The sequence below is a fragment of the Phragmites australis genome, chromosome 5 (assembly GCF_958298935.1).
Source record: "Phragmites australis chromosome 5, lpPhrAust1.1, whole genome shotgun sequence".
Lineage (NCBI taxonomy): Eukaryota > Viridiplantae > Streptophyta > Magnoliopsida > Poales > Poaceae > Phragmites > Phragmites australis.
The window spans coordinates 40,473,823-40,489,622 of NC_084925.1; the positions used below are offsets into that span (position 1 = coordinate 40,473,823).

At 47.6% G+C, this 15,800-nt stretch overlaps 1 protein-coding gene across 4 annotated transcripts; it reads right to left on the reverse strand.

The window, feature by feature from the left end:
• Positions 1–11,471: 11,471 nt before the first annotated feature.
• Positions 11,472–15,564, reverse strand: LOC133919668 (protein NRT1/ PTR FAMILY 7.3-like). Of its 4 annotated transcripts, none has more exons than XM_062364129.1 (5): positions 15,071–15,563; positions 14,549–14,647; positions 14,021–14,186; positions 13,201–13,418; positions 11,472–13,111 (listed from the first exon to the last, which is right to left on the reverse strand). In XM_062364129.1, exons 3-5 carry the CDS (start codon positions 14,145–14,147, stop codon positions 11,705–11,707), a joined length of 1,752 nt encoding a protein of 583 aa, XP_062220113.1. In that variant the 5' UTR covers positions 14,148–14,186; positions 14,549–14,647; positions 15,071–15,563; the 3' UTR covers positions 11,472–11,704. The 4 variants fall into 4 exon arrangements, with proteins under 4 accessions (XP_062220113.1, XP_062220114.1, XP_062220115.1 ...); XM_062364130.1 differs by having other exon boundaries at positions 14,021–14,189; XM_062364131.1 differs by lacking the exon at positions 14,549–14,647 and having other exon boundaries at positions 15,071–15,564.
• Between the last annotated feature and the right edge of the window lie 236 nt (positions 15,565–15,800).

Sequence of the window (15,800 nt, forward strand, 5' to 3'; positions counted from 1 at the left end):
CTATATAAAAGCACCCGTCCCCCTCGTCGCGGCACCCGCAACCTCCCTGGCGCGTGGGCCCGGCGGCCCAGATGGAACGCACTAACCACGTCGACCTTTGGGAAATCTGGCCCCGTACACGTGTAGCTTTCTGTTTCGCTCGTTCAGGGGAGGCGTGACCCAGATCACGCCGCACGGGACGCGGGGCGTCCATTGCTTGCATCCGGCAGACGGGAACGCCTCATGCGAACCGGAAGGAAAAATTCCACTTGCTCGGGCAAGATTGTTAATTTCTATTAGGATTTATATGGGAGAGTAGGTAAAAAATATGAATTAACAAATAAATAGATATTAAATAACAGGAATAAAAAACGAGATAAACGGTATATCCACACTCCCACGTGAAATTACCTTTCCCATATAAACCCGAGAAATTGACAAGAGAAATTGCCCTATGTATATACTCCTTGGCATATTGAGTTCTTTCTCTTGTCACATTTGCAAAAGAAAATATTGCTTTTTGTGATAGCATTGTGGGGAAAGTGAGCCGTGCGCTTCATTTTAGCTTGAACATTTCTCCTCCCAAGACTTCACTAGCAAAATATTATCACCCTTTTGAAACAAATGAAAAATAAAGGGAATTTGAAAGCATCGGTTTTTATGCGAAAATATCTTGTGGCCATTTGTAACAGAGGAATGAACCTCTCGAGCTCTAACGAAATTTCTATGGAATGCTTTGTTCCATGCGAATCTCCTGAAAAAAATCATTTGTGTAGCTCTTTCTCTTCTGATTCATGTGTTTTACTTGCGTTCCGTCGGTCATTCCTACCGTGCTTTGCAATCGGCTATTTCACGCTTGTATTCTTGTCAAAATCATGTGTTTTCCTATTCTTGTATTTTTTCCATTCATGTGTTCCAAAGAACCTTTTGTGCGGGCTATTAGCTAAGATTGTTGTTATGTGTAGACATTTTTTGCGACTGCTAACTACTTTGTCAACTCATATGTAACGTATTTAATCATATTTCTAATATTTCTGTTGTCAAATAGATAATGTTTAGGGATATGTGTAATCAAACTTTAGAACTTTGTCCACCTATATACATAAAAATATTAAGATTTATCACATAAAAATAATATTAGTTGATTTGTGATAATGGAAAATACTTTCAATTGATTATATTTTCTAGAATTTTTTATAACAAATAGTTAGAAAAAACAACGATCAGACCTTATTCTAAAGGTCAACTCAACAAGTAAAAAAGAATAAGGATATTATTAGATATGGTTGGTTTACTTACATGCACATATATACCAAATCGACCTCTCTGATATAATAAATGGCTTTTGTTATATCAGTCGTGTGGTTCCTGTAGACGCAATAGCTCCTCTTCATGCCTTCTTAATGATGGCAATGGTAGCCACGTGACGGCGTGTCCTGAACTGGATCAAGCAGATCACGCCCATGAGATCCATGAGGTCGGCATCCTCGTCGGCCCTCGGGGCTCGGGTAATCCGCCAGCTCGTGTGTTTTACAGCTTCAAAGTAAGATCTCAACTCCAAATTATTATTGGTGGGTAGATGTTTAGTAACAAACTCAGTCTCAGAAGGCTTTCCATCATATTTTTGATTAATTTTATAATAATTTTTACTATTTTCGACCTTTTATTCGTAGCTCATGACTGAAACTATATAATAATAAATAGTTATGTGCATGTCTTATATAGAGGTTAGAATAATAAAATATTTTTTACCTAAAAAGTAATTAGAGAACCTGACCGAAACCCCTGTGAAACTACTTTGCATTAGAATATTCTGCAACAAGATGCCTGGATGCGAAAATTAAAACCATTTATTAATCATCTTTGCTTTTGGATAATACGTGTGATTTGACTTTGCCACTTCCTCGACATGAATTCCCTACATGGTGGAGGTATTCTATCTCGCAGCTGGACAAGCTCACCGATTTATTATATCCTGTTTGTCCCATCCAGGACTCCAAAAAAATATTCGCGGCAACAACTTTAATTGTACGCATGTGACCCAAGTTGCCGTATACTGTAGCTACTACATATACCTCGCCACTGTATGATCCATTAGTCGACTACTTGTGCTACAAAAATGCAACGGCAGTGTCGGTCTGCTACGTGAATATGTATGTGCAGAGATTCTTGTCTCGTGCAGCTTCCTGTGAATTTTTGGCTGGTCTTGCATGTGGCGCAGGATTACAATCGTTCAGTAGCGCAACACCGGTCACCGCCCACAGTGTTGACCGCCTGAAACAGGCAGCGAGGTGTGGCGTTTTACAGCCCGTGAGGAGGATCAAGCACGTATACGTGATCTGATCTGCAAAAACAATATGGACTAGACCCACAGATTAGGTGGGTTAATCAGGTATCTCTATGCGAAACCGGCTGGAAAACTACGCACGAAATCAACTAGACATGGCACGGATATACAGATGAAGGCTACATTTTTCGGTGGCTTAAGAGCGTCTCCAAAGCCTCTTTATTTAGTTCTCTATAACTAAATTTAGAGTTATAACTCAAAATTTTTCTCCAACAAATTTTGTATTTGATCCCAATCTTTATCGAGCTCATATCCCACCCCTTCCACTCGCTAGATTTTGAGAACGGGAGTCGACTCCCTATCCTCATTTTCGGCCATCCTGTGCCTTCTTCCCGCGCCATCCCTCCCTCCCTCGCCAGACCGGAGCCCACCCACGCACGGCCGCCCGCCCTCCGATGCCCTACCATGTCGGACCGCCGTACATCCCACGCCGCCCTCGTCGGACATCTCCCCAAAGCCCAAATCCCCACCACCATCACCTACATTGCACGTCGTCGCCCGCGGTCTGCTAGCTGTCATCGGGGGCTTCATTGCTAGGAGCGCGAGGTGGGAGACAATGCCGTCTTTGTGTAGATCTACACTGCCAGAGCCGAGAAGAAACCCATCGCCGCCTTCATCCACCTCTCTGGTCGTCCGAGCCCCTGTCGTGCTAGTAAGGCCTCAGCCTACCCCTTTCCCTTCCATAGGCTCGGTAGCAAGTGTTGCCCAGCCTTCATGCGGCCGGATCTGTACCAAAAACCATGAACCGCCAAGGCGGCGAGGTGCTCGTTGTCGGTGCCCTCCTATCCCTATGTTGAGCGGACCGTTGTGCCGTGGAGAGGCGCAGCAACACTTAGATGACAATATTAATAGTAAATTATTGTGCTGATTCTAACTTCAAATTGAATGATACTTCTAAAAATATCAATTAATTACTAACAAAAGAAACTACCGAGTAGATGTCAGTTTGGATCGACGGTGAAACGGCATCACCACAGTAAAGGATCATGTTTTTTGTTCCAATCACACACACAAGGAGGGGTGGCGCTGGAAGGGGAGGGGCGGCAGTGAGATGAGGCTGTGTAGCCGAACGGTTGGAAGTTACCTACGTAAAAGAATTTTAAAATATAGAGAGTTAAAAATAGAGCATATGGTGGAGGAGGAAAGTTTTTATGAGTAAATATTTTTAAGATATCTATCTATAAGGATATAGGGAATCAATTTTAGAAGTCTCATAAGATACTTAAGAGTGCAGATCTCACGAGTACGGTGTAAGCGATCATCTGAAAGTCGTGTTAATAACTGGAATTTCTTCGGGGTTTGGTACGCGCGTTGTTCAACCTAACGCATGCATCGTCAAAGACAGGCAGAACATGCAGTACACGAGGCACCAAGGATTGGTCGGTGGAACTACACGTGCTCGGACAGATCGACGCATATGAAGTGTAATTCCGGCTGTTTTATTTGTTTTGAGGATATATCTCATCATCGATTTTCCTTGTTGCAGTGCTTTACATAGAGCTGTCTGCTTTCATTTTGCTGTCCGTGTTTTTCTTTTGCCTTTTGCCGATGTTCCCACGCTGAAAGTGAAAGTGTTCTACTTCTGATCAGCGGATCGCCTCGGTCCATTCCCGTTAGCTGTGCAGAAATCATTTGAGTCATGTAGTCCAACCTGTGTCACTACGAACATGTGAAAGTGTTCTACTTCAATGCTCGGAAGTCTTTTCTGGTGTTGTTCAACCCCCCCCCCCCCCCCGCCAAAAAAAAGGAGAGCCTTTACGGTACCATATACTACTCGTCTGTAGGGAGCAAGTATACATCAAATCTAGTCATCTATTTGTTAGGGTATTTTTACAATCGTTATGTTACGTGAGAGTTTTATTAGCCCTGCCATTTAGGTTAATTTGGTCTTTCTTCTGTAACACATCTACGGTGTCTGTGCCCTAATCTTCTTCGCTCACCGTGAGCAATATCGATGGTCGGCTTGGTTTAGCCTCCGCGGCGGGCTGCGCAAGCTCGGGGTGAGGCAGAGAGCGGAAGGAGGAGGAGAGGAACACGACTGTAGCCTAATTTGGCAGCAACTACACTGTTGGATGCGGCGGGCCACGAGGGACGGACGGCATGGAGCGAAGCCGTGCATGGCCGGGACTACGCAGGCGAGTAGCGAATCACTACCGGAGACGGCTTCTTTGCCGAGTGTCCCAGACTTTGCCGCGTGCTTTTTATCGGGCACTCGGCAAAGAGGCTATTTGCCGAGTGCCATAGAGAAAGAACTCGGCAAACATCTGGCACTCGGCAAAGAGGCTATTTGCCGAGTGCCAGAGAGAAAGAACTCGGCAAACATCTGGCACTCGGCAAAAAGGCTCCTTTCCCGAGTGTCATTTTTTGACACTCGGTAAACCCTATTTTTTCACTTTTGACCTCCAAACTTTTTCTGCAGTCCTCATACAGTACCTGGTGGTCAAACTTTTTCTGCAGTCCTCATACAATACCTGGTGCTCCAAGTTCGTGGAGGCTATTTGCCGAGTGTCAGAGAGAAAGAACTCGGCAAACATATGGCACTCGGCAAAGAGGCTCCTTTCCCGAGTGTCATTTTTTGACACTCGGCGAACCCTATTTTTTTTTCACTTTTGACCTCCAAACTTTTTCTGCAGTCCTCATACAATACCTGGTACTCCATGTTCCAATGTGGCACATTTCTCGGACTTTTTCTATATTTCTTTAATTTATTTCAATTAATTAAATTTTCTTGGATAATTCAAATTATAACTGCTAGTCATTCGAATAATGAAAAAAATGAATGGAAAACTGATATTCATGTTATTTAGTATAATGTGAGGCCGTATCCAGGAACAGACCACCAATTTCGAACATCTTGTTCACGAAACATGACCACGAACTTGCGATCGAGTTGTTTTTAAATTGTATAAAAAGCAAACGAAGTCCGAAAATCATGAAACTTGTCAAGATGTCATGATATCATATGTGGAGGCTGTGATAAAAATTTGAGAAGGTTTTGCGCAAGTTGTCACGTACGATGCTTGCAAACCGAAGAATCTCCGAAGAAGTTTACCGCAAGTTCGTGGTCATGTTTCGTGAACAAGATGTTCGAAATTTGTGGTCTGTTCCTGGATACGGCCTCACATTATACTAAATAATATGAATATCATTTTTTTCATTCATTTTTTTTCATTATTCGAATGACTAGCAGTTATAATTTGAATTATCCAAGAAAATTCAATTAATTGAAATAAATTAAAGAAATATAGAAAAAGTCCGAGAAATGTGCCACATTGGAACATGGAGTACCAGGTATTGTATGAGGACTGCAGAAAAAGTTTGGAGGTCAAAAATGAAAAAAAAATAGAGTTTGCCGAGTGTCAAAACATGACACTCGGCAAAGGAACCTCTTTGCCGAGTGCCAGGACGTCTGGCACTCGGCAAATAATTTTAATTTTTTTTTAAAAAAAACCCCTCTTTGCCGAGTGCCAGATCGGGGGCACTCGGTAAAGGGGGGATTTAACCCCCGGCCCAGCCGGCCCACACACACCGCACACACGCACCCGCCCCCGCCCGCGCCAGCGCCAGCGCCGCCGCCGCCGCCGCCCCCGCCCGCGCCCGCGCCCCGCTCCGCCGCCGCCCACTCCCGCGCCCGCGCCGCCCCCAGCGCTGCGCCGCCGGAGGAGGAGGAGAAAGAGAGGAGGAGGAGGAGGAGAGGAGGAAGAAGGAGGAAGAGAAGGAGGAGGAGGAAGAAGGAGGAAGGAGGAAGAAGAAGGAGGAGGAGGAGGAGGCGCCCCGGCCGCCGTTGTCACGTCCCCGATGCTTTCCCAGCCGTCGCCTTGTCCACCGGCGCCCTGGCCCCTTCACCACCGCCGCCCTACGACGCCCACTAGGTATGCCATACCGTCGTCGTCGTCGTAGTATTACTAGTAGTTGCGGTAGTAGTAGTGGTAGAGTAGCAGTGGTGGTAGTCTAAGTAGTCGTAGGAGTGGTTGTGACATTGTTATATATATGTGGTTGGATATAATCTTGTGCATGTCGGCTATCGTGCCGTTGGTTTTCTTGCAGGTTTTGGAAACCTCACCGTGCAGGGGAGGTGCTGCCGAAATTTTGTATTGACAGTTTTATGTTTTTTTTTTTGCAGAGAAGAGCCAGTCGGAGCGGCGCCGGAGTACCTCGGCGACCCCGATCGCCTTCCTTGCCGCTGCGGGTCTGCCTGCACCGCGTCGCCTCGCCACTGCACCGACCCGCCACGGCCCCGCTAGCCTGACTCCACCGTCACCCTAGGTATAACCCCTCTTTCCGTATCATGGTCGTAGATCACGTAACCCAGTTAGGCGTCTCCCGTTCGAAAGAGATACGGTTGGAAATATGCAGATATTTTCATATCTAAAACCGTATCTGTTTCGAATTGTCCACGTTTTTGGACGGCCCGCGGATGCGTAGGTGGGGTTAGTTTCCATGGTCTGCTCCGATCCGAGACAGAGTTTCGGCATCATCTCCCTGTTGTTCTCCGGATACACACTCTCCCTAGCAGGACGTGTATTTGGAGAACAGCGGGGAGGTGCTGCCAAAATTCTGTCTCGAATAGGAGTAGAGCATGGAAACTAACCTCATCTACGGATCCTCGCGTGGGATTAGGATCTATCCTCACCTATTAGATAGTAGGAACGTCGTGTAGATGCAATTGATGTTTATATTACTCGCCGCTATATATGTTAGCGGGTGAAGCAAGAGCTGTGGGTAAATCTTCCTCGCACTACATTGCTCAATACATCGTATTCATTGGACATTCTTGAAATAATGAATGGATACATCGTGTTTGTATGCAGGATTTCTTTAGATGCCAGGACGGACATGAGGCCAGGGCGGATGCGGTGGCTACCAAATGCTGCAAAAAACTCGTCGTGGACATGCATTACGAGGCGCGCATCCAGGCCGTCGTAACTTATCACGGGACCGTCCTTGAAACGAAGGTCACCAAAAGGGACGCAAGAACCATGACGCTGACCCGGGACCAGTACCTGCAGGTAAATACAGAACATTAATACTGATTCCTTTTGAGATTAAGTAGGCTTAATTTCATCTTCTGATATGTCATGTACTTGATGGCCTGTAGATGATTCCTTATTGGTGCGCCGCGCATCCCCAGTGCTGGGAACAGATGGTGGACAAGTGGTGCTCACGCGAGTGGGAGGAGACGCACAACTTGTGCCGGGAGCGGCGTTTGATGATGCCAGGTGTAGCACACCATCAAGGCAGCCGCAACCTCAGCGGATACGCAGAAACATGGGTACGCGAATTCATTTATTTATTCTAACGCTCAATTCTGCATGATTTCTAATCATCTTGCTGTTTTTCTCGTAGTCGGCGTCACATGGTGGCCAGCCTTGCTCCATCTTCAAGGCATTTGCTATGGCCCACAAGGGCAAGGCGACGTCCGACGTCGACTACAACCCGGAGGACGGGCCCGAGGCGTACAGCAATGCGACCGTCCACAACCGCCTTAGTGAGTACACATCGATGGCAAGGGAGGTCCATGGGCCAGAGTACGATCCGAGCACCGAGGACCTTGATGGAGAAGTCGTCATGAGGGTGGGAGGAGGCAAGAAGCATGGGCGATACTGGATTGGCGACGGCGCAATCGACTCGGCCGCTACTCCCAGTCTCTCCCAGATTCGAGCAAGCAGCACGAGCCCGGCCATACGACCTCGGAAGGACACTTCACACCACCGGGTGGAGGCACTCGAGGTTATTCCTGGTTTATTCGTCGTTCATTGGTTTTTTCATACCTTTCCTTTGCATTATTGTAACATTAGGGTGAATATATTGTAGGCCCAGTTGGAACAAGAGAGGAGGATACGGGAGCAAATGCAGGCGACGATGGAGAGGGTGGAGGCCGAGCGGGAGGCCGAGCAGCGGAGGATGGTGGAGATTCTTCAGTACATGCAAAGTCTTGGCGCCGCTACGAGTGTAGCTCCGCCACCTTCACTATTCGCTCCACCTCCACCTCCACCTCCTCACTATTCTACTCCTGTGAGTATAAATGTTTTAGTTTGTATGTTCATGCTTACGGTCAAACCTAGTGGAGTATGAAAGTTTTATTCATGTATGGTATATATTTATCTTGTCTCACACATGCAATCTCTTCTCCTTTGTGCAGAATCAATCGGCGGCATCGAACGATCCTCATGCTTCAGCGAATCCTTCACCAAATCAGTCTCATTGACCATCTTGGTGATGATACTTGTGGTTGTTAATGGTACTTCTATTTGCAATTATGGTTGTAGATGATGGAGCACTTGGATTACTTGTGAACTTATTTGTGATATATTGTGAGACATGTGACGTTTGTGATATATATGTGGTGTTGGTGTTATATATGTGATGTTGGTGATGTTTGTTATATATATATATATCTTCTGTTTGTTTGGATGGGATGTAAAAAACAAATAAAAAAGGCTGTTTTCAGTCACTTTGCCGAGTGCAATGGCCATGACACTCGGCAAAGTGACAACATGCTTTGCCGAGTGCAAAGGCCATTGCAGTCGGCAAACATCACAGATTTGCCGAGAGCCACGGTCCAGGCACTCGGCAAAGATGGCCTGTTTGCCGAGTGTCCTCCCGGTGGCACTCAGCACAGACGCCACCTTTGCCGAGTGTTTGATTCACTGGCGCTCGGCAAAGCGGAGACCTTTGCCGAGTGTCAGATTAGCACTCGGCAAAGCCTTTGCCGAGTGCCCGATAAAGTGCACTCGGCAAAGAGATCTTTGCCAACAAACTGTTTACCGAGCGCCCTTTGCCGAGTGTATATCGTCCTTTGCTGAGTGCCTGAGGCACTCGGCAAAGAAGCTGTCTCCGGTTGTGAATGGGATAGCGAAGCGCTGGCTGCTTGCGATATGGTGCTGTAGAAGAGCAGCAGTCGCAACAGCGGACGCCGACGCGCGCTCGTTGCTGGTCCGTGGCGGGATCAACGACTATGAGAGGGGGTTCGACGAGATGGACACCTGGGTGACATATGTGGCGGCCATGGCTTTGTGTGAATGGGATCGAATGAAATGAATGAATGTCTTATTCATGTAACATGAAAGAACATATATGGAAGAAAATTAATCGATCTCAAAATTAAGGAACAAATAAATCAATCCTTAATACGTTACCTACTATATGCACGAAATTACTAACGCGTCATTACTTTTTCTTCACATAATAACATCAATCTGCTAATACTAGTCACAGATAATAATAGATTAGTGGTGGGAGTTTTCACTAGTATAAAGTACCTATAAATCATTAGATGGAAAGAAATGGAGGGCTCATATTGATTTGAGGGTACTGTAAAGGTCCTAAAAAGAGAGAGGTCTTTTCTTTTCTGGTGACTATGTCCACGTGAAATGATTTTGGATAGATTGGCAAGAAACCAAACATTCAAATTGATTTCAGTACATCCAATCAATCCTAATGCAATAACCACATGTGGCGGAGAAACATGTGCGCATATGATTCCCACAAGCTGTGTCTAGCGGTTGCGAGGACGAACTCATCAAGTGGGACCACAAAAGCTGCGATGGTCCAACACTTCTCGTCCAAAAATATGGCATGCCTTCTGATTTTACTCCCTCTGATTGCAAATGTAGATCGTTTTAGCTTCATCAACTATTCTTTAAATATAGATCATTCTCGAACTTCTATGCACTTTTTTCTCTTTTATTTCTTTCTTTCTTACTTTTATTTAATAAATGTTATCACTCTTACAAATAAATAAGTTATCTTTTCTAATACAAAATAAATAAAGGACAATAAGATCGTTCGATCTACTTTCTTAATCTTTGTGCATAAGTCTAAAACGACCTATATTTGTAATCGGAGGGAGTAAGTGTTAGGGAACTCTTAATCAATTTCTGTACCACTTCACTGTAACGAGATACAGTATCTCTTTTGATGCTATGCAGCATTTTAAAATGCCTGTTTTGTCCTGCGTTGTCGTGATGCATGAATTCAGTTTTGATTTGTGTTTCCCGTGCAATGGGCTCAAATATTGCGCTCTGGCCTATGGGCTCCTCCATTTCTGGTTGGTCTGCTACAACCAATGTGATTGTGATGATGCGTGCTTAATGAGGGCGGAGCTTCTTGATGGCCGAAGGGGCCATGGCCCCTCCTACTACTATAAATTGCTTAGGTAAAAAAATAGTTATAATCACTTGCTCACAAACAAAAGCACTAAATAAATCATGTATCTATAAGCTTGGCCCCCTCTACAAATTTGTTTAAGCTCCGTCACTTCTTACTGCTTTTTTTAATGAAGGAATAAATTTATTCTGGCCTCTCCGTCTTGTTCCTTTATCTTCATCTTTTTTTTATTTTAGGAAAACTTCATCTTTAACCGTCCCATCTGGTAGACCTCCAGCACCAGCAGGGGCCCAGAGAGGTCAGCTATACACGCAAGAGAAAAGGGGACTGAAAAAAATGTTTGGTGAGCATGCATACTGGGGACACCGATGATCCAAATGCGCCAGCAACATCAATCATCATGCAGACATCCTGTTCAACACCGAGTTCCAGAACTGAAAGATACCCATCTATGCATAGATGGCAACTACCAACTCGATCAGCTGATGCCTGCCACACTAGGAACAAGCAACATACGATATCGGCACGAGAGAAAACTTTATGGAACAGCGAGCGCACGTCCAATGATCAGAGCTCAGGCTACCACTAGCTAGGCGAGCAACCCAAGCGAGCTCGGTGCTGGAACCTTTGCATGCTCTGTACGTGTCACCAACGCCACGCCGCGTGTGACAATGCTCAGCTCAGAATGGTGGGGCGGACTGACGGGTACACGACGACGAGGGCGGTGCGTGCGAGACAGCCAAGCCCAAGCGGCGGCATGCAGCGAGCGTCGGTGGTGGTGCTCAGACGCGCGAGCAGTGGCGCGCAGGGACGCGGCCCCTGGAAAATCGTGGTGATGGACTGGTGGATGTTCTCGCGCCACCGCGCGTGTAACGTGCCGGGTATCCAAAACGGCTTCTACGCGCGGGTGATGGCATTGCAGTAGCTGCCTTCGGCTCAAGCTGCTAACTCTGACATGCATTAGGTAGCCTTCTTCCATTTGGAATTCTGGATCGGCCATAATTCAGAAGTCGAGCGTTCAGTTGACATCCATACATGCATAAGTAGTGCTACTAGTAATACTTCCCATGAAGTTACAGAGCATAATGTTTAGAGACTAGCTAGATTCTTGGTGTTAGTTACACCAAGGACATAGAACATGGGCCATCCACAATGAGAGGATGGTTACATGCAAGTTCTTTTGTCATTTTATTTTCTACGGGCCAGACAGTCGCCTGCCCGCCCGGCACGTCTCTAAACCAGAACACCGAAAAGGCCCAGGCCCGATGGCTAAACATGCGCCGGGGCCTTTGCCTTCTCGTCGCCCCTGTCGAGCTTGATGCCCTTGTACCACACCGCGCAGGCGATGTACACAGCGAGGTCCACGAGCGAGAGCGCGGCGAGGAGGAAGTAGAACCTGTCGAGGTGGCCGGAGTTGAGGTTGCCCGGGATCCACCCTGGCCGCTTCTCCCCGGCGGTGAGGCTGGTGACCACGCTCACCAGCATGATGCTAACGTAGTTCCCGAGCGAGATGGACGCCATGCACAGCGCGCTGCCGAAGCTCTTCACGCCGTCGGGCGCCTGCCCGTTGAAGAACTCCAGCTGCCCCACGTACATGAACACCTCCGACGCCCCGATCAGCGCGTACTGCGGCACCTGCCACAGCACGCTTAGGGAGCTCGGTTGGTCCGGGGCCGCCACACGTTTCAGCCTCTCGACCTCGACCACGCCCGCCACCACCATGGCCGCCATTCCGATCACGAGCCCGACGCCCATGCGCTGCAGCTCGGTCAACCCCTGCGGGTTGCCAGACAGTCGCGACATGACGGGCACCAGCACGCGCCGGTAGATGGCGATGAAAGCCAGCACGCTGAGGATGTCGAACAGAGACATGCTAGCGGCGGGGATGTGGAACGAGCCGATGTTGGTGTTCATGGTGGCGCCCTGCTCCACGAACAGCGACGCCATCTGGGTGAACACCACCGAGTACACGATCGTGCACAGCCAGATGGGCAGCATCTTGAGGACGCACTTCACCTCCTCGACCTGCGTCACCGTGCAGAGCCTCCACGGGTTCTTCATGTTCTCCAGCTCGCCGTACTCCTCCTCGGTGATCGTAGCCGCCTTGTCGAGAAACCTGAGCCCGTCGCTGTGAAGGATCTTGCGCATGCCCGAAATTTTAGGGTCCTCTCCTTCCACCTCGTGGAGGAGCTCGCCTCGTGGCACCTCGGCGTGCCACTTGCGGAACGCGGCGACGAACACCTGCGCGATGCGGGTCAGCGGGTTGCCGGTCGACTTGAAGTGCCGGTAGTTGGGCGTGCCGAGCAAGAAGAGCACGAGCGCCAGCCCCGCGGCGGCCGCCGAGACCCAGAACCCCATGACCCAGCGCCCCGAGTCCTCGTAGTACACCAGCACCGTGTTGGAGAACAGGGACCCCACGTTGAGCGCCAGGTAGAAGTAGCTGAAGAAGGCGACCTTGGAGCGCGCCTCCTTGGGGTCGGTCTCGTCGAACTGGTCCGACCCGAACGTCGCGATGGAAGGCTGGTACCCTCCGTTGCCGAACGCGATCATGTATGTGGACAGGTAGAACAGCGCGATGCCGGGCGCCGACGGCTCGTCGCAGCGCGCCTTGACGGCGCCGCAGCCGGAGGGTTTCACCAGCAAGAACCATGATGCCAGCGACAGTGTCACAAGGCCCTGCTCAAGAGCAAACACAATCAAGTAACATCACTGCAACAACACAAAAGGAGGAACCTTCACTGATCAGTGTCTGAAAATGATCGCACCGTCACGTAGATGATCTGAAAGATGGCGCATGTGATGTATCGGCCCCAGTAGGAGTCGCTGAGGAACGCGCCGATGAGCGAGAAGATGTAGACCGTGCCAGTCCACTTGCTGATGTTGTTGGCCGCCTCGGCGTTGTCCTGGTGGAGCACCCGCCGCAGGAACACCACAAGATTCACCCCGACGCCGAAGAAGGCGCACGTCACGAGCCCGTAGTTGGCTGCATCAAGAATAGGTGCTAATCGAGTCAATCTCAATCCAACTTTTAGTTTTCTACCGGTTTGAGCAGAACATTATCAATCAGATTCAGGTGGCTTATAGGGCTGAAGGTAAATAAGTAATGCGCCACAAGATTAAACATAGTCAGTCTTTTGAGTTGTGAAGTCAGGCTTGGAATATACAGAGTAACAAGTGTTACTGGCGCTCAAGCAGAGTAAACGGATAACGGCAAAAACGTAGTGGGAAACCTGAAGAGTACAGAAATTGCTTTCCACTGGTGGAGCAACCCTCACTTTGGAGTTTTGGTCTGCCATTCAACTGAAGTGTTCTTGTTGAAGGTCCAGTTTGGAGTTTAAAACTGCGTTCAACTCAGGCAGTCGTGGGAATATGCTTGCAAATGACAGGGCATACCGTGATGAATTATACTACAGATTTGATGGTTCTGTTCCAGGTCAATTTACAAAATGAAATCTATATAACAATCATGTACAGAGGGCATCATACTGGGAATCAAGAGAAGTACTTTCATCACTAGTTTGTCTTTATTTACACGACTGTTCTGGATGTTAACAACAAAATAACAAGGTAAACCATAAATTTTACCTAGCAACAGGATAGCAGATCTCCATTTCCCAGTGGTTGCTTTGATAGCTGGGTTTCCTCGTCTGTCCATTGACCCATCTTCGGTGATGCGAGATACCCATTTCGAATCGACAGTGGCGGGATCCATCACCTTGTTCAATGAGCTTTCTGAACCTTGACCCTCAGACTGCTTCAGTGGTTCAGAAAATAAACCAGAAATCAGTAACAAGGAATTTCAGTCACATTTTCTTTTGGTTCTTTATAATTTGTGAACTTTAGAGTATTGTTTACTACAGTCACATACCCATATGGGCTGCAGTTGTTTGTCTGTCTTATTTATGTATTCTGGGGACTGCTATTATGTAGCACAATACATACTTTGACTACGGATTTTATCATGTTGTCTCCTGCCGTTTGAACTTGAAGTCCAAATATACTTGTTTTTGAACAGTATGTTTTTTTTTTCTTGTTAATGTTACGCTGGAGCGTGCAACAATAGATTTAGCAGAGCCTGTGTACTGCTGAATATATGTGTCTTTTACAGTATACCTTGTTTGCTTAATATTCACTTCTACAGATTCTTCAAGAAATTCTTCAGTCTTTCTCTATGGAAGCCGTTGCAAGATTGTACTGCCAGCAAGATTCAGCCTGTGATCGATATACTCGTGTTAGGGATTATGAATCAACCATACATGAATTGTAAAAGCTTAACAACCGGACAGTTAGCATGCAAATTTTTGCTTTTTGTCCCTCATGTACCAACTTATTCCTAGTGTTAAACCAAGTAGCTTAGGATCGTCATGCCCTTCAAAAGAAAGTATAGTGGAGACGGTCATGCACCGTCACAGGTATTCACTATCGCAATCTGGTCTGTGTGTTCGTGTAAACCATGCAAAGGTGGCTTCACACCAATAATTTCAGAAATATTGTGCACAACAACAAAAAACAGTTCTATAGCTGTACCACTACAGCAAAATCAATCCAGCGTGTCTCGTTGAGTTCCGTACTATAATCTTGCGCTTCCAGAGGTACACAATTTGTTCTTGCGCGTAAATACATACACATATATACCTTCGTTGATGAACCACCGGTTCTTGGGCGCGGCTCCTCCTCCGGCGAGGGCCCGAGGGGGACGACAGGCACGTCAGGAGCGAGACCACCGGAGCCAGCACCTCTACCTCGGACACCAGGACGACGCCGGACAGGCCTCCAGTCATTTACCGGAGCAAACGGCACGAGCGAATGGCCGCGACCGGCGAGCAGCACGGCCTCTCTCTCTCTCTCTCTCTCTCTCTCTCTCTCTCAACAAGCAGCCGATACGTGCAGTGCAGTGGTGGCCAAGGCAGACGATCGATGATCTCTCTACCGGCGGCAATGCAGACGGCGAGGGGACCGGATAGTCGGATAGGTGCGGCGTATGAGGGTGCGCGGCCGCCGTGTATTTATGAACGTCGGGAGCCGGAGCGGGGCAGTACGACGAGCGAGTGGCGAGTGTTGGAGGCAGGTTTCGTTTTCTCCTGCGGGGAAAGCGAGCCGGCCGAACCATGTGGCAGTGTGCATGAGCCGAGCCAGCTGTCCTTTTGACCCCTTTCCCTAGAAAGGCGGAGATCGTGTGAGCCGGGGCTCGTCACTGCCTAGCCCATCAAATCTTGGGGAAAATATCTTCGCACTCCCTTTGCTTTTGCTGAGTGTGAAATTAAAGGCTATTTGTTAGAGTTTTGATTTTACGTTGAGAGTGATTTTATGTGAAAATAGAGTGGAAGTGATTTTACAGTAGAAGTGATTTTATTTATAAAATCGT